The 19080-nt window shown below is 45.4% G+C and overlaps 1 protein-coding gene across 2 annotated transcripts in view; it reads left to right on the top strand.

Moving 5' to 3' along the window:
- Positions 1 to 41: 41 nt before the first annotated feature.
- Pask (PAS domain containing serine/threonine kinase) overlaps positions 42 to 19080 on the top strand; it is a 34748-nt gene continuing 15709 nt past the window's right edge. The window contains exons 1-9 of one of the 2 annotated variants that reach the window (XM_060368908.1): positions 42 to 245; positions 4842 to 5077; positions 6571 to 6806; positions 7779 to 7949; positions 10638 to 10778; positions 11240 to 11374; positions 14870 to 15130; positions 16834 to 17002; positions 18135 to 18288. In XM_060368908.1, coding sequence (XP_060224891.1) covers positions 4891 to 5077; positions 6571 to 6806; positions 7779 to 7949; positions 10638 to 10778; positions 11240 to 11374; positions 14870 to 15130; positions 16834 to 17002; positions 18135 to 18288 — 1454 coding nt within the window. In that variant the 5' untranslated portion in view covers positions 42 to 245; positions 4842 to 4890. Of the gene's footprint in view, positions 246 to 712; positions 800 to 4841; positions 5078 to 6570; positions 6807 to 7778; positions 7950 to 10637; positions 10779 to 11239; positions 11375 to 14869; positions 15131 to 16833; positions 17003 to 18134; positions 18289 to 19080 lie in introns of those variants that run through there. The other variant, XM_021632021.2, reaches the window with a different exon arrangement.

The raw sequence follows: 19080 nt of genomic DNA, 5'->3' as shown, positions 1-19080 counted from the left end.
GAGCTGACACGCTTGCGCGGACGCAGTGCTTCATGGGACTTGTAGTTCCAGCAGGCTCTCCAGCTCCCCCAACTCCAACTGAGTTAGGTGTTTGATCAATGAGTGGAGTCTGAGCGAGTACGGTGAAAGCGAACATCCCAGTAAGGTATTAGGCAGCATGGGAGATACTTCGAGCTTGCGGGTTCGCTCAAGTCACCGTGCCCACTTCGGAGAGACTGCGGCCAGGAGAGCTCTGCAGGCCACAGGTGAGGCAGGTTAGACTTGCATCCTCGCTGCTGTGTCTCTGCAGATGGGTCGGTAGGCTAGGGAGACCAGTTTGTTCTGGTTCCACGGGCCGCCTTCCGCGGATGCTGGGGGAAGGCGGGAGTGGGGGGCGCGGCCCGGCTCCGGGGCGCACGTTCGCCGCCTCTAGCCCACGGCGAACTCTACCGAGTCATCCGTTTCGGTTCACCGTCCTCACCTTGAAATGTGGCCGTCGAAAGGCGGCCTGCGCATCGCTCACTGTCCTCGGTTCCGCGGTAGGAGTAAACTACAGTCGCTGGTGCGGGGGTCGGGGGAGGAAAACGGAAAGACCGGCCTTTTTTTGGCTCCTTGGAGGCGCTGTAGGGGGGAGTCCGATGCGTCCCTAGCAACCGTTTGCGCGCGCTCCGCCGCTCGCTTTCCCTGAGGCCCGCCTGTCGAGGTGTCTGGTTGGTTCCTGTCTCCTGTCACTCTGCGTAAGTCGTTCTGCGATTGGTCTGTGGGCTAGACGCGCGCGGATCTTCCCGTTGTGAATCCAGCACACGGCCGCCTGCCTCAGGTGAGACACCTGCGTTCGAAAGAGCTCCGGGTAGCGGTGAGGCTCGCTCCCGCGTAGACGTGGAGGCGGCCTTGGCACTTGGCTCACGCGCCCGCACTCCCTCCGCCCGTCCCCGGCCCGGGGTGGTGGCGGGTTCCGGCCGTTTGACCCGCGCACCGGAGCCGCCAGCGCCCGAAAGTCCCCGACCGAACTAGCTTTCGTTTTAGATTAGACTAGCGGGCCAGTGAGCTCTGGGGACTCGCTTGTCTTAACCCCCTAATTCTGGGGTTGCAGGTATGTGCAGCCATGCCTGGCTTTTCATGTGGGTGAAGATTTAAACTCAGGTCTTCATATTTGCATGGCAAGAGGTTGTTGTTTAGTGTGTGTATGTGTGTGTGTTTTTCCCACAGAGACAGGTTTTCTCTGTGTGTAGCCCTGGCTGTCCTGGACTCACTCTGTACATCAGGTTGGCCTCGAACTCACAGAGATCCACCTGCCTCTGCCTCCCAAGTGCTGAGATTAAAGGCGTGCACCATCACACCCAACTATCGCTAGAGCTTTTAATACAAAGAGCCATCTTCCCCAGTTTCTGTATTACTTTTTTCTTATTTTTTTTGGTGCATTGGTGTTTCACCTGCATAAATGTCTGTGAAAGTGCCAAATTTCCTGGAATTGGAGCTACAGTCAGGTGTGAGCTGCCATATGGGCGCTGGGAATTGAACCCATATCCTCTGAAAGAACAGCCAGTGCTCTTAACTGCAGAGCCATCTCCAGCCTCCTTATGTATTTTATAGTAAAAATTGGTAGCATTGACAATTTAGTTTGATGTGGTATTTTTTTAATATATAAATTAAGATTTCATAACAATGTATTCTGAAGTTATACAGCTTCTAAAAAACGTCAGGTTTTATGGCATTGGCAGTGTATTTAGAAGCCACAGTTAAATGTCCTGAGCTTTGTTTATAGTTTGGTTCTGAAAGTAGAAAAGCACAGAGTAATTGCATCATTGTTTGCTGTAGCAGTGATCAGTGCATTCGGATACCTAGAGAAGATGTACATCTTTGACATTGATGCTGCTATTTGAAGGAAAGTCCTATAGTCTAAAGACTTGTATCTAGTACACACCTTTTTGTTTGAGACAAGGTGGTGTCATATAGCCTTAGACACTATGTAGCTATTCATCTTTTATTTAATATTGAGCTTTTGCTTTCGAGGATCTCATATCAAGCACATATGTATATAACACAAAAAATAATGAAGGCAAATAGTCATACATTATCAGTCAGTGTTGGAGGGTTTGGCTAGCTTTGGGCTTAATTGTCACCCACCTCCACACAGAAATAACAATTGTCAGGCTGATGGCTCCTTCCTGTCTTCCCAGTACTTCCAACGCCTCTGGAAACCTTTCCTCAGAAAACAAAAGGAAACAAAGCCCTACACTTTGGGCCCAGCAATATGGCTCATTGGGGAAAGGCACTTCCTGCCAAGGTCTGACAATTTGAATTTGATTCCTGGGACCCAAATGGTAGGAAGAGAGAACTGACAGCTGAAAACAGAAAATTGAAAGTTGTTTTCTGATCTCTACCAGGGCTCGCTCTCTCCCTCTCTCTCTCTCACACACACACACACACACAAACAAATGTAATAAAAATAAGTTTTAAAATCATGCATCATAATGAAAATAGCTGGGTGTGGTAGCACATGCCTTCAGTCCCAGCACTGAGAGAGGCAGAGACAGCCAAGGCTACACAGAGAAACCCTGTCTCAAAACAAAACAACTCAAAACAAACCAAAACAACAACAAAAAACCCAACATAATGAAAATAAAGTGAGGGCTGTAGAGATGGCTAGCAGTTATGAGCACTTACTGTTTTATATAAGACCTGGGTTCAGTTCATGGCACGTACATAGTGACTCAGCTGTCTATAATTACAGTTCCGGGGAGTAGGATGCCTCTTTTGAGTTCTTTAGGCTCCTGAGTGCACAATATATATACCCTGAATGCCTATAGATACACAGACACATATACATAAAAAATTTAAAAAATTAAAACGAACACATTTAAACCCACTACCTAATTAAGTAAGAGGCTGTTCTGTTTTTTTCTCCTAATGTTAGTGTTCTGCCAGATTCAAGGGAACTGTTTGCCTGAAGTATGGGTTTCCAGTCTTGTTGAAGTCTTATCCTATATGTCTATATTTTAAGCAGGGTATTGAATTTTTAAAAATATTATAAGAAAGAAATCTTGTTGTGCATAACCTTTTGTAACTGGAAGGTTTTTATAATCCTTATACTGCTAAAATTGGTTCTTGTATATAATTTCTTTGTTTTCACTGCTGTTTATACCAGAGCTTTCTTCTTGATGAGTATTTAAGTTTTATTTTCCTTTTGCCTGTTTGCCCTCTTTCCTTCCTTCCCTTCTCTCTACTTTTTGCCTACTTGCCTTTCCACCTGACTAGTTTGCCAACCTTTACCGTTGTCAGCCATGCTGCCTGGAATTATCCTTGTGTATTTTGTTGTTTATGTGGATTTCTCTAGATTAGTCTCTGCAGTGTAGCTTCTCAGGAAGGTGGCTTTTCTTCTCAGTTGGTTTGAAGATGGTAATTTTGAAAAACTTTGGGCCTATCTGTGTTTCACAGTCCTTGATTCTGAAATTACTAGGACATAATGGTTTTACAGCGTTGGGGCCACAGTAGACTCCCTCTCCTGTTTTAGGGGTTGGATACCTTGCCTCTGATTTCAGTTCATGTCATATTTACCTTTTGGAAGTTCCCGTCCTTTCGTCTCAGAGATGTATAGAATGGCTTTCTTGGTGAGTGCTCGTTATTATAAAATACATGGGTTGCTCAGACCTCATTCCTAGCCTTGGCTTTTTCTTTCTTTCTTTCTTTTTTTTTTTTTGGAGGATCAAAGTTCACTTTATTTGTATTTTAATTTTGTTATTATATATGCATAAGGTGTGTATGTGTATACATGTATATATGTAGAAGCACAAGGTGGGGTTAGAGGACAACTTGAAGGCCTGTTATCTATTCAGTGTAGTTGTGCTGGGGGAGACCTCATGAATTTCCCATGTATGTCAGGTTTATATTTGTTGGTCTGCTTCTGAAATTGACTTTGTCCTATTGTCCCTTTACTTACTTTGTGTAGCTCATGGAATGTTGTGATGCCAGCATTTTGTTTTTTTCTATGTAAGGGGCCCTGCCTTGCTATGCTCAGGAGCTTTTGGCTAAGGCCCATAGATTTGTGAGTCTATCAGACACTGCATTGAGATCAACTTGTGACCAAGGTATAATCAAGTTCATGACTTGTTAATTATAACAGGTGCTTACAACTTGCCTGCTCCTGGCAGAGAATACTTTCTTTTTAGTGGCTGGCTGACTGTGAGTAGCCTTTAGCATGGGGAGCTAGGGTTGACATGCTTGCCAATCAGATGCATGGAGCCACTCACTATGTGAAGTCATTGGGACTGAGCACTTGGGTCAAAGCTGCAGGAACTCAGCATTCACCTAGGAGGGTGGGTCAACACCTGTGATAGTAAGGTTAGTTTCCTAGTGACACTGTGTTGTAGCTCTAATGTTGTTAGCTCAAATGAAATTTGTTGTCACTCAGAAACTCAGTTAAGGATGACAAGATTCTTCTGTGTTTTTTTTCTTAATATCTGTATTTGAGTCTACACTTACATCAAAATAAAGTGTGAAAACAACACATGTGCTGACCTGACTTTTCACTGAATGTGGTCTTGCTTTTGTTGTATGCTCTGTGTGTGTGGCTGGTTCTTATGGCATCTGTAAAGACCTTGACTTGGGAGCATTTCCACACATGTGGACCTGCATTTCCTGCTTTCTCTTGTGGCCCCTCCTACTGCATTTTTAGGGTCTTTCTGACTTACCTTCTTGTTTTCCCATGATTTTTGTGTATTTCTCTAAGAAAGCTTTGTGTGGCACAGACTTGACTTCACTGCACTCACTATAGGCCCTGATCCAGGATGCCAGGACTTAGGCTGGCTGGACTGCTTTTGTGTTCTGTACTGTAGACGTTAATTGCACACTCTGTTTTTCAGGTGGAGGCTGCTGGAGGCAGGTGTGTGGTGAACAGTTGGCCTGCTCTCCATGGAGGACAGAGGTTCACCTGTTTCTGCTGATGACTGGAGATGCTTGTCTGAGAGTCCTCCTGCTCAGGAAGGCCTAGCTACCCAGGACTCCTCTGAGCCCAGCAAGCCACTCTCCATAGCCCACAGACATCTGAGCAGGAAGAATGGGCTTTCTAGACTCTGCCAGAGCCGGATAGCACTCTCTGGTAATCACCTTGTGATGTTGTGGGCATCAATCTTGTGAACTGAAAACAGAGTTGCAGTTTCCTTCCCTGGGAGTCCTTTTGTCCAGAACCAAAAGATGGTTTATGTTTTCAGAGGTGTCTTCCAAGGTACTGGGCTATGCCCCTGGTCCTAGGTCATAGCCAGGAGGAAAAAGCCTGTCTAATGTTGTGTGACAGAGTGGTGGGGTTGTGGGTGGGGAGGACTGAGGAACAGCAAGGTGTGTGCTTGAAATTGAGGAGGATCTAGACAGCAGGGAAATCCTTTAGGATGACAGCGGTGTCCAGGAGCAAGAGGCAGAGCACGGGGAAGAGTTAGGATCCTGTCTTGAGGTCATAGAGCAGCTTGCTGGGGCATCACATATTGAGGCCCAGCTGGTGTTTGTATCTTGGGACAGTGTGAACAGTGGATCCTGGGAGAGGGCCAGTGGTGCTGCCGAAAGCAAGGCAGAGGCCACAGCTTCCCAGGAGGCTGCATCCCCTGGCATTGGCCAGGTTCTGTGTGTCAGTGTTGCTATGGTAGATTGGTTTCAAGAGGATACCACAGGCATCTGCCCAGGGAACAGGGGCAAGAAGTAAAGGTGTGAGGAGGTCACTGGCATGGTCACTACTGGGTTAAGTGAGTGGCCTTGGAAGGTTAAGCCAAGGCCATGTCCTGAGGAAGTCTTGATTTAGATGATAGACATAGAGAAAAGGAGAAAGGATGGGACAGGAGAGTGGTGAAGACTCAGGTTATATGTGTGTGGTTAGGAAGAATGGAAGCCAGAGTGGGAGGCACGGGGAGTTGAGTCTTGGAGATGATTGGAGCTAGATACAGGTGTGTGGGCCAAAATACTGTCTTTCCAGGGTAGTAAAGGTACCAAGGAATGGGTGGGGTGGGTCAGTTGGTGGTGAGAGGTGGGGAAGGGAAAGCCACTCAGGTGCTTAAATAGGGGTCTGGCTGGAGGTGGTAGTTGAAGAGGAGCTCAGTGCTTCTAGTAAGTAGGTGGAGTGGTTTGAAGATTTGGGGTTCACTAATTGAGCATTTTGGAGCCATTGGAAGCCTGTGAACATCTCCTTTAAGTGGTGGGGAAAAAGCACATGGGAGGAAGCAGGCAGAGGGGTGGGCAACAGGTAGTCTTTGAATTGTATGACATTTCCCAGGAACAAGTGGCCAGGCCAGTGGCTAGAGGTGACTGATATTTGAGAGGAGACATTGTAAGCAAGAACTTTCTGGGATTGAAGGGCAAGGCCTTAAGATTATGACATACACAGAATGTTTATCTTGAGCTGTCTGAACTTCTTGGAGAATATTGATCCATGCCGCTGAGGGCCCATTGGCTATTTTGGAAAGGCTCATTCAGTGACAGCTTGTGTGTTAGCACTGTGGGTTAAACAAGTGCTTGAGACCTGTGTAGGCTGTGTACTCTGCCTGTTTTAGAGGCCTGTTCTGGCAGCCATTTGAGATCTAATACTTTCTGTCCTTCCTTTCCTCACAGAGGACAGGTGGAGCTCTTACTGTCTTTCATCCTTGGCTGCCCAAAACATCTGCACAAGCAAACTGCACTGCACTGCTGCACTTGAGCATGCCGACCCTGCAGCTGGGCCACTGGGCAGTACATCCTGCTGCTCCTTGCTGCGTGGCCTGGCTACAGGGTGCTCTGCACCCCTGCTCTCGACCCCTGTGTGCAACCCCAACAAGGCTGTCTTTACCGTGGATGCCAAGACCACAGAGGTATTTGCTGCAGTTTGAGGCCCAGCATGGCTGTGGATTTGAAGTTGTCAAATGTGGTCCCTTCAATAGAAGAATTTGTGTTTTAAGTGTAATTAGAAAAATAGATGGTTTTACCCATATGATTACAAAGAGATAAGAATTTATCCTTTTAGGACAGGTTTGATAGAAAGGATGCGGTGCATGCTTTGTTATGCTTAAATGTAAGTGACATTCAGTGCCTGAATGAAATGTGTTTGTATCGTGTTGATTCATCTCTATAGGAGCTGAGACTGTTAGGCAGGAGTGGAGTGTGATACAAATCTCTACATTTTCATTGTAGCCTTTTAGGTTAATTGGTCATACCACATGTCTGTGTGTGTTTTGGCACATGTGTGTTACAGTGTGAATGTGCAGATTAGGATAACCTATGAGAGTCAGTTTTCTCCTACCTTGTGGGTTCCAGGGACTGAAGTCAAGTTGTTAGGTTTGATGGTAAGCACCTTTATCTGCTGAGCTATCCCTCCAGCCATTTTCTAGCTTCCTATTCTTGCTTAGCATGTGCTTGTTTTGACTGGTAGAAGGTCCTGGGTATAGTTAGTTGTGATTGGCTGTATCTGTGAGGTGAAGATGCCTGAGGTGCATAGTGTGAGCATCATTATCTGAGCCCCTGATGGGAAGGTGCTACAGTTCTCAACCTTCCTAGTGCTGCAACAGCCCTTTAATGTGGTTCCTCATGTTGCGGTGATCCCCAAACATAAAATCATTTTTATTCCTACTTTGTAATTTTGCCTCTGTTATATGAGTCATAATGTAAATATTTTGGAGATAGAGGCTTACCAAAGGGGTCTCAACTCACAGGTTGAAAACTGCTATCCTAGAGGCAGTACTGGGAAAGGGCAGGTCTTGGGCCTCCTTGTTGCTTCCTGTGTTGTTTTCTCCTTGGTTGTTTCTAGGGGCCTGAGGAATTGCTGGTGATATGTGTGTACTCTGCAGATTCTGGTTGCCAATGACAAAGCCTGCAGCCTCCTAGGGTATAGCAGTCATGACCTGATTGGCCAGAAGCTTGCACAGTTCTTCCTCAAGTCCGATTCCGAAGTGGTGGAAGCCCTCAGCGAGGAACATGTAGAGGCTGATGGCCATGCTGCAGTGGTATTCGGCACAGTGGTGAGTGAGTATGTGCTCATGCATAGGTTTGAATGAGTGCATGCATAGGGCTGAGTTGGAGGGTTAGAGGGATGCTTTCCCTGCCTTTAAGTCAAGAGTAGCATATAAAGGGAAGGCCTCCATTTCTCTGCCTCAGTTCTGACTTTGACCTGTTCTGCCATGAGGTTGGCAGCACCTGCAACGTTAGCATCTTCACTGAAACTTGGTCTTGGTATTGTTGTGCTCATTTTTAAGCTCTATTTTTTGGGGGTTCCTTAATGCTTCTCTCTTCCAACCCCCCAACCCTAGGTAGGAGAGAAAAGGTTAGTGGGGAGAGGGGGCAGAGACCCCTTTACTTTGCCTGGCTATGTTCTTTTGGGGATATACCAGTTCTTCATGAACAGCAAAAGCAGCAAGAATTCTCTTCCAAATTGCTGTGTTGAAATGTTTCTTTCTGTCTTCAAACTGCCACGCCATCTGGCTCTGGTCTCTCCAAACTGCCACTCGCCACATGCCTCCACTTCCCGCCACACTTTCTCTTTCTGGGTTCTCATATTTATATCCTCAGGGCTCTAGATCACGCCCTTTTCCATGCCCCACGAGGCATGCCATTACCAGCTGTCAAAGACCATGCCCCACACAAAGCAGTTATCAGCTGTGGACAAAATAAAGCCCAAACTAAAATCCCACACTTGGGATTAAAACAAAAACATTTTTCCATAACATAACAGTTTTTAAGAAACTAAAACTTCCATTACATGGTACTATTTCTCTACCTCAGATGAGAAAAGAGATTATATATAATGGCTGTGATTCTTTGCTGTCTTTGGAGAGCACCATGTTTTGGTAAAGGTTGAGGCTTGGACTACATTTAAAAATAATACTGCAGATATCATGTGAGAGTCCTAGGAAAGTGATATAATTTCCCCCCATTTTAAAATTTTATTTTATTTTTAATGTGTGTGTGCATGCATGTGGCAGCTTTGAGTTTGGTGTCAGGGACCATCCTTCATCCCTCTCCCACCTTATGCATTGAGGCAGGCCTCTCAGTTAGACCCAGGTTTCTCTCTAATAGCTAGTCTTGGTGGCTGGCTTGCTCTGGGGTCTAGACCGGCTTCTGAGGATAGACTTACAGATGGGCCTCCACTCTTACCCAGCATTTAAGTGAGTCTTTGAGGATCCTGACACAGGTTCTCAGGTTTGTATGGCAAGTACTTTAGCTGCTGAACCATCTCCTAAGTCCTCCAAAATGATATAATTGTGTTATTGAACCTGATTCTTACCTTTAAATCCACACATTCTATTTATTTACTGTGTGTTTGGTGGTGGGATGGGAGTGTTTTGTTTGGAGAGTTTTGTTTCTCCCTCCTAGGCTGCTGGGTATATCTGGGACATTGGCAGGTGAGTTGAATTACTGAATGCTGAGGCCTGAGCCCCAGGCACAAGAACTTGGACAGACAGTTGTATCAACAAATTACTGGATTAAGAAGCTGATTACTACTAAGAAAATAATTATAGCCTTCAGCACATGTTCATGCCTCTTTATTTTGTTTTCCTTTTAAAAATACTTATTTTTGTTTATGTGTATGTGTATGTATATGTACACATATATATGGGAATCCAGGGAAGCCAGAGTAAGGTGTGGTAGCCCCTGGATCTAGGGTTATAGGCAATTTTGAGTTGCCTAATGTGGCACTGAACTCAGATCCTTTGGAAGAGCAGCAAGTTCTTTTAACGACTGAGCTGTCTCTCAGCTTTTGGTGCTTATTTCCTTAAGATACTACCTTTTTTTTTTCTGCTATCTTTACTGTGAAGCTGAGTATATTGGTCAGTTTTTTAGAAGCACAAAATCAACTATGTATCTGAATAAATTTATTCGCATGGTTGGAAGTTGGATAGTTCTATAGTAACTAAGCAGGCTGAAGAATCAGTGGAACCAATCACTACTCAGTTTAGGAATCCAAATGCCTCAGAACCACAGGCACTGATGTTGCAACCTCAGTCTGGAGGATGAAGCCCCCTGGAAAGTTGCTGATGCAAGTGTGCACTATTCAAGGGTGACTACTCTGGAGTTCAGTGTCCATGAATGATAGTAATAGCAAAAAGCACACACTCAAGTCATAAAAGCCAGATAATTTATACCTATAATCCCACTACATAGGAGACAAGAATTTGAAGGCCAGCTTGGGCTATGTAGGGGGCTTGAGGTTAGCCTTTCATGCATGAGAACCTGTTTTAAAACAAATAAAAGCAACAAAACGTACCAGTACAAAGCAAAAATATAGCTGAGTGTGCATGTGAGGTTTTTCTTCTGTGCTGCTTTTCTTTTCCACATATACTCAGCCTCTTTGGCCTTCTTGGTCCATTGACTCACACCAGTCCTCTCTTCAAGTACCATCATAGATAAACCCTGTGTGTGCTTCAAGAGTTTGCTAGATGTTTCTCAGTCAAGTGTGGCAATCAAAGATTAGCCATTCACATTGACTATGAAAACTCTCTTGATAAAAAAAAAAAAAATCACTCGATGGTAGTGCCAAGGACTACAACCTCATTTATACTGTGGTAGATTTCTGAAAGGTGGGTGGAGCTTAACTGCACTGAAGCATTAATGCACAGGGGAAGGTCTCTCCTGAAGCACTTTCCCATGCTAGTTGCAGGGTCCACACTGCAGATGCTGTGCACCCTGGTTCAGTAAATGTGTGTCTGCAGGTGGACATTGTCAGCCGAAGCGGTGAGAAGATTCCAGTCTCTGTGTGGATAAAGAGGTTGCAACAAGATGGTGGCTTGTGCTGTGTGGTAGTTCTGGAGCCTGTGGAGAGGGTCTCGGCCTGGGTTGCCTTCCAGAGTGATGTGAGTGTATTTTAAAACCTCAGCTATCTTCTGTTAACACAGTGCTCTCTCTTCCTTTCATAACTTCAGGAAGGAAGTACCAGAGCTAACTGGAAGTTTGTCTTGGCTATGGCCCTTACTAACTGCATGCTTGGGCAAGGAGTCCAGTCACAGATGTCACAAGTTTTCTTAGGATTAGCTATTTAGGATTGTTCTTAAGCTTAAAGATGTCACATTTTTAGAATAGTACTTGAGCATGAACTGGGATGTTGTTACTGAAGATTCTGGTGTGGGCTTTTGGAGAGTACTTGAGAAAATGTTATTGTTCCTGTGAAAGCCCATGACATGCCTCTTGCATTTTGGTTGCAGAAGTTGTAACATTGTTCTTGCATTTAGTTTATAAACACTAGAGCATAACCTTCAGTGAATTTTAAAGAAGTGTGAGAAGCTTCTGTCAGGACCATTGCTTTTTTTCCCCCCAGGGAACTATCACATCATGTGACAGTCTCTTTGCTCATCTCCATGGGTTCACATCTTCAAAGGATGTAGTTGGGCAGTATGTCACAGACTTGATTCCATACATGCAGCTCCCTCCTCCTGGCCAACACATCCCAAAGGTAGGTTCTCAACCATCTGCACTGGGTGTTGCGTCTTGGGTTCTTAGACTAGACCCTGTAACTTGACTTCAGGATCATTCTTGTCCAGGACAAGCTCTAGCTTTAATTCTCTGAACTTTGTGGCTCAACCAAGGTCTAGAGTCTGAGTGGTCTCTTGGCTGACTAGCCTTGTCTCCTCAGCCCTCTCTTTCCATGGTCCCAGAGGATGGGCTGATCTGTAGGGAAACCTTGTACCCTGATAGAGTTCTCCAAACAGAACAGATAGGGTTTTGTACAGAGACACATGATGAGTTTGGGGAAACTGATGCTTGTAATTATGAGGCTATTATACCAACCTGGGGACCCTGGTGTATGCCTTGGGTGTCCCTCACCCAAGGTTGAAGGTCTGAGAACCTGGAGGGCCTCTGAGGGAAGTCCTAGAGTTCAAAGCCCAGAGAGCCTGGAGTTCTGACACGAGGCATCTCAAAACAGAGGTTCCCATTAGTCCTTCCCCCATTTTCTCTTCAGACCTTGAGCTGACTGTATGGTGCTGCCCACATTGAGCATGACTTTTTTTATTCAGACCACTCAGAATCACAGACATGCCTGGAGACACCCTCAAAGACGCATTTAGAAATTATGCTTGAACGGCATTAGGTATTTGTTAATCAGGCATCACCTCCTGGAGGTGGACAGCCATATCTCAGACGGGAGATGAGAGATTGGGGTATGGTGGAAGCTTGACTCATGTTGAATTTTTAGGGTTCCCATTTTTCAGCTAGTGTGTGGCCTCCATTCAGGGACCTGAGGGCTTTACCAGCTGTCATTTCTGTGCCTTTGGAAATGGACTGACTGGACAGCTGTTTTGACCAATGTTGGGGGTTAGTCTGGTGCAGTGTATTCAGATTCAAAATACTGGCTCCCAGATCTTGTTGCTATCCATAAGAGCACATTCTTACATACATCAGGTGATGTTGTATAAACTTTGCTCACGGATAAAGTTGCCGATAGCCTATAGCTGGGCAGACAAGAAGTAGGCAGAGCTTCAGTTCCTGGGCTTGGGGTGAGATGGGCCATGAGGCAGGAGAGAGAAGCAGGAAAGGAAGCTAGAGAGAAGGAAGCAGCCATGGGCAGTATGGATCATGAGCATGTGGCCATGAAAACTGTCCTGATGGAACAGAAGCAGCCCAGGCAGGAACAACTATGGCAGGTAACTTGAGGTGTGTAGCTGGGAAATAGCAAAATAGCTCAGAGGGTTGATATCTGCTCAGCTATGGTGCTTTAAAGCTTTTATAAATGCAAAAGGTCTCTGTCTCAATTATTTGGGAACTAGTTAGGGTAGGGAAGTTCTCTAGAGTCTAATATCCATTCTACAACATATTTGGCGTCAATGTGGGGCTTGAACCCATGACCCTGGGATTAAGAGTGCCAACCAACAGCACTGCCAACAGAGCTTTGTAAGAGAAGTAAGTTTTTCTTTTTTTTTGTCTGTTTGTTTGTTTGTTTGTTTTTTTGAGACAGGTAGAATTCTCTGTGAGGCCTTGGCTGTCCTGGACTTACTGTGTAGACTAGGTTGGCCTCAAACTCACAGAGATCTGCCTGCTTCTGCCTCCCTGAGTGCTGGGATTACAGGCATGCGTCATCACAGTCTGCTTGCTTTTTGTTTGTTTTTAAAAGAGAAGCCATACAGAATATTCCCCAGATGTGGTTCTCTAAACTCGATCCTCTATGCTGGCTTATATGTGTCAAATTTTCTTGTTCATGACATGCAGCCCTGCTCCCATCTTTTTTCTGCATTCTCTGTTCTACTCTGAGGAAGTAGCTAACGGATTGGCAGGGCATTGGTTGGTAACAGTCCTATACAGCAGTCCTATAGTCTAGCTCTTAGGCAGACTTCTAATTTTCTGAGGCAGGTGTCCTAGAGATGGTAAGAGAAGACACTGGAAGTATGTTCTTAGCCCAAAACAAGTCACCATCTCCCCTGGGAACAGATGGAAACTATACAAGGGAACTAACTCGTGTTCTTTCATTGCTGCGCTCGTGGGTCTTGGGGTTAGGTGGGATTGGCAGAAGTGGGTCCTGGTCAGCAGTTCCTCTGAGGTAGGTGGGTCTTGAATTTTCATTACTCAGTACTCATAGACTGGGTACTCACTATTTTCAGGTCAGAGTAGATGAGCCACGAGGCATCCAACAAGGTCCCTAACTTCTCATGTCTTCCAGGATGGTCCCTGAAACAATGAGGAAAAAAAAAGTTTTGTTTTTTTTTTTTTTTAGATCCAGGCTCTTACCTGAAACCTGATTCATCCTGGTTAAGAATACTGTATTAGTTGTTTGTATTTTATTTTATTTTACTTTATTTGAGACACGTTTTCTCTATGTAGTCCTTGCTGTCCTGGAACTCTGTGTAGATTAGCCTGGCCCCAAACTTACAGATTCCATGTGTCACTGCCATTCAAGTACTAGGATTACAGTGTACACCACATGCCTGGCTGTATTCAAAGTCTTTATTGGAAAATTACATGCCTTCCAAATAAAAGAAGCTGATAGTATATAATGTAAGGATAGTATATAATGGTTGTGTGTTGGGGGAAGAGCTGAGAAGATAGATGGGATGGTCCCTCAGAGTGACAGCAGGAAACCAATGCCTCTAGATTGGAAGGACAAAAGACTAAGTATGGAGTCATGGCTACTGCTATTGCTATGAAAAGAAAATACTCTGACAAAAGCAAGTTACAGAAAGGGTTTATTTTGGCTTGAGGGCACAATCTAAGGCATCAGGAGTATGGAGAAGCTGGTCACATTGCATCATTATCAGGGAGCAGAGAGTGATGGCTGCACGCTGTTGCTCAGCTTCCTTTCTCCACTTGTACAGTCCAGGTTCCCAGCCAGGAAATGGTGCTGCCACAGTGGGTGGGTCTTCCTACCTCAGTCACTGCAGTCAAAATAACCTCCTGTGGGCATGCTCAGAGGCCTGTCTTGAAGGTGGTTCTAGACTGTCATGATGACCCTAATTGTCATAACTACTCTCATAGATAGACCCTGCATTCGCTGAGACTATGAGGTGCTGGAGAAACATGACAGCTTTCTTTCTTACCCTTTCATACTTTGAGCTAAGGATATGGCTGTCGCCTGTGGATGCCAGCAGGCTGTAGTTTGGTACAGATGCCTGCTTGGGATGAGACTGGGTCCATCTTTGCTAGGAATGATACTGTGTGACAGGTGGTTAGAGTATTCTACAAGGCTCTAAAAAGAGGTTATTCTGTGTTTCAATAAAACCTTAAAGTACCGTGGTCCTTTCATTATGTATTTGGTCTGGACCCTGGTCCTCCCCACCTACTGCTGCTTTGCAAGGTTCTGAATTCTTGGGCCAGGGTGGGGCTAGGGGATAGAATGCCATGGATGAGAGATGTTCCTAGCATAGTTAAGTGAGTGGAGCTGGGATTTGAAATGTCACAGCTCAGGACTGAGCCCACATAGTACTGCTATAATCCTGAGGTGGGCTGTCCTGTCTTTCAGAGTCTCAAGATTCAAAGGTCTGTTGGGAGAGCCAGAGACGGCACCACCTTCCCGCTCAGTCTGAAGCTGAAATCCAAGCCCAGTGGAGAGGCTGCAGCTGACAGTGAGGCTACCTCTGAACCAGGTTACCAGGCATCTGTGTGGGTGTTCTGCACCATCAGTGGCCTCATCACCCTCCTGCCTGACGGCACAATTTATGGCGTCAACCACAGCTTTGCACTAATGTTGTTTGGTTATGGAAAGACCGAGCTCCTGGGCAAGGTAGTTTCCCAGTTCCTCAGTACTCTGAGGAAACTGTTGTGCATGTGTCATAGGACCTGAGCCTGATAAGTTGTAACACTTACAGGCTATATCCATTCCACTCAACAAGCAATCATCTCATCTTCATGGGCCCCACAGTAGGGGCTACTTTTGGACTGGTTGTCTCCTGGATCATTCCTGAAAAGGATGGTCCTGTGCTTGGGATCTCTGTTGTCACCCAGCTGCCTCTGGTCTTGCCCATTATTAAACTAGGTTTTGGTCACACTGTAGATACTGCTTGTTCACATGTCCTGAGCATGGTTGGTGTTTGGCAGTGGGAGAGAAGGGGTTCTGAAACTTCCCTTCCTGGGTCTGGGTTTGCGTAGGCATCTTACTCAGCAGAATTTAGGCCCTAGCTTCCCCTTTATCCTCACCCCGACCTGCAGGGTGCAGTCTCATCATAGCTTTGTCCAAGCCTCCACAGACAATGTTTAACACACTGCAAGTCATGCACTTTGGCCACGAATCAGACTGTTGGCCCAGCCTTAGTATGGAAAGGCCATTTTGCTTTACATGGTGCCAACTGGGTCGATCCACTAGCAGAGTGTGGTAACCCTGGGCAAGCTTGATGGCTGACATTCTTGGCTTGGATGTTGTTTGGACATTCATGGGAACATCCTACCTTTTAAGGCTTACCTCAGCCTCACAAGTCATGCCTCACAGCCCCCACCACCTCTTATCTAGAGATGGATCCCAGTGGTGTGAGCTCTGTGCGAGGATACATAGCTCCCTATGCTAGAGCAGCCTTGGGAGCTACCCCTGCCAGCTTTTGCCATCTGCATACCCCTCCTCTGCTTTGACACCTTTTGAGAGCCCACCAGGCTCACCTGGTCCCTAGTGCAAATGCTTGTGGCCCTTGACTTGCCACCTTGACCACTTGGGGACTGCCTCTAAGGCAGAGGCCTTTATCTCTCCCTGTCATTTCTGCTGGGTAACATGAGACTATGTATGACAGGTGGTTAGAGTATTCTCCCACAAGGCTCTAAAAAGAGGTTATTCTGCTTTTCAATAAAACCCTAAAGAGTAACTAACTGAAAAGTTTAGTTCAATCGAGTTATATATGATTAAACGGCAGCTAACAGAATCCCTGGATGATGCTTTCTGCAAGAGTATTACAGGCATTGAGCCTTTCAGCTTGCTTCATAGGTATAGATTCTTGACCTTCATCGAGGTTAGAGTTGCTTGGATTCTTGTGGCACAGGCAGCTGTTTAGGCATGGGGCCACATACATGTTCAGAAGTAACATCTTCTGTTCTTAGTGTGCTAATATGGCCCCTGATGGGTGCACATCAGTGTTCTTGGACTAAAAGCTTTAAGATGTTAGCTTGGCCTGGTTAGTTAAGCCCAGTGAGCATGGTCTCTGCTCTAGGTAAATGTGAAGTCAAATGCCAGATGTCTGCTTGGATGACATAAAGGTATTTGTATAACTTGCCTTAGAGTGTATTAGGTTTTTCTTTTTTACTAAAAATAAAGAAAAAAAGTAAATTATATGTCAAATGCAAGAGGACCTGTAGATTAGTCAAATGCGTGTGATCCAGATCTTTTTCATTCTGAGGACTGAACTGTTCACATTGCTGCTATTTTCACTTTTTCCAAAGAGGATGAGTTCAGTGGATCAGAATGGATCCTAGAAGGTTCTGAAATGTCACTGCTTTGCTTCCTAGAACATCACTTTTCTGATTCCTGGTTTCTACCACTACATGGACCTTGCTTATGACAGTTCTGTACAGCTGCCAGATCTGGTCAACTGCCTGGACATTGGCAGCAAGAGTGGGCGTGGGAAGATGAACTCCAAAGCCCAGCAGGACTGGGAACTGGCCGGTGGGGCCCAGGGTAAGGCATAGCCTCCTCCACCACAGCATTTCTGTGGCTTTGTAGCCCCTTAGAGGTTGGTGGCACTGTGATAGAGATGAACGGAGAAGAAGCTACTGGTGACCTTTCCAGAAGAGGGGACAGAGGTCTGAGAAGCTCTGTCTTAATTTGAGGCTGTCTTGTACAGGCTTCTCGTTTTTCCTTCCTAGGAGATGGGACGGTTATGGCTTGTTTGTTTGTTTCTGTCTTTTTTTTTTTTTTTTTTTTTTTTTTAACAAATATATTGTCAGCTAGAAGGGAATTAGGAAGTCCTCCAAGACTGAATCACTTGTGTGTATGTTAGATACAAATAACTGGCCTAAGTCCTGTCTATTTAAAGAGAATTTATAACCAGGTATATGTGTAATCCCAAGTTGGAGGGTTGCAGTTATTTGAGGCCATGTAGTTATATGAGGTCAGCCTGGAATACATAGAAAGACCCTATCTGGAGCTGGACATGGTGGCTCATGCCTGTAATCCCAGCATTCTGGGAGGCAAAGGCAGGCTGATCTCCTGGAGTTCGAGGCCTGGTTTACAAAGTGAGTCCAGGACAGCCAAGGCTACACAGAGAAACCCTCTCTCAAGCCTATCTAGAAACAAGAAGGTGCCTCAATAACAATACATTTATGTAGTTTCATGTAGTATAAGATTGAATTGTTGTAGCTTATCATAACTGTTTCTAAATTATGTAACATAGCTGTTGTGTGTATATATATATACACACACATATATCCCATAGTTTAAGGTCTTTAGAGACTAGTTTGTAGAGATAGTGTAAGCTTTCTGTCCCAAAAGATCTCTTGTCTCAGGATACTGAGAGAGTGGGACCTGCAGATGCTCTGCAGATTCAAGTGTCTTGATCTCTTGGGAATTCCTGTGCAGTGCTGGGGCCTGTAAATCTAGGTGATGTGGAGTGGGCAGGATCTCTAATCTAGGGAGGGGAGAAAAATGATAAAACAGAAGCAAATATGAGGGATCAATGCTAGTAGAAAGCGAAGCTATTGGTGTACTGATGTACATGTTAAGTGTGGCTGTCAGATTATTTGAGGTTTTGATACAGGTATATTTTAACACAGTGGTTGGGAATAGAAAACACTCTTGATTTTGCTGTCAGATCCTAGGGTAGATGTGGCGTTGGCCTGTGACCACGTGTTATCACAAGATGAGACCCTGAAGCTGGTAGGAAAACAAGTTTCCCCTAAGATTGAGACACGATTGGAAACTGGATGCCGGATACTTCCTTCTCCGTCATCTCAGTCCTCCCTGGGGTAAGTGCCTTGACGGGGAGCTCCAAGTTTACTAAACACCCAGTTAGGTAATAGTCAGCTCATAGGTAATGTAAGTGATGGAATGTGACTGGTCTTCTACTCTGTCTCTAAAATCCCAGAGCTATTTGTCAGGGTTTGGGGTAAATAGGGTATAGGAGCAGGTGAACCACCAGCATCCAGCAGCATTTGGAGATTCCAAGAGGGTGAATGGATACCATGCCCAGGGACTATCCAGACCTCTTGGCAGAGTCTCAATGAAGCTTTTCTGGTATGCGTCCCTTAAGCCTTCATCCTCTGGTTGACCCTGTACTCTGTTCCTAGAGAATGCAAGACTCATCCTGTGACATGGGAGGAATGGACAGAGAGGCTAGAGAGTAGTGGGTAGACTGTTTTTTTTGCCTCTTCTCTGTAGACCTTCATCTCATTCCTGCTTCTCCAGGAAGCCTTTACCTTTAGAACTCGACCCACAACGTCTTTCACTGTGGCACCATCCTCAAATAGACCTTTCCCCTTATTGTCATGAACTTCTGCCATGTAATTTGATCTCCATTTCAAGACCACAGTAGTATATCTCATCACCAGGTGCTTGACCTTAGACATGATTGATCTGAGCAGATACAATACAGCAAGCTTGTGGATACAATGAAGGAAGGGCTGGTCAAGGTTGGTCATTCTGCCTGGACTATGTAGCAGCCCCCTCCCTACTTGCACAGCTTGCTCACACTAAATGTGCTCACCTCGGCTCTGCTCCTCTCATCCTTCTTGGTCCTTACTCTAGTCTCCTCATCTTTG

The sequence above is a fragment of the Meriones unguiculatus genome, chromosome 15 (genome assembly GCF_030254825.1).
Source record: "Meriones unguiculatus strain TT.TT164.6M chromosome 15, Bangor_MerUng_6.1, whole genome shotgun sequence".
Lineage (NCBI taxonomy): Eukaryota > Metazoa > Chordata > Mammalia > Rodentia > Muridae > Meriones > Meriones unguiculatus.
The sequence above is the reverse complement of the archived record's forward strand: the minus strand, read 5'-3'. Positions and strand labels throughout refer to the sequence as shown.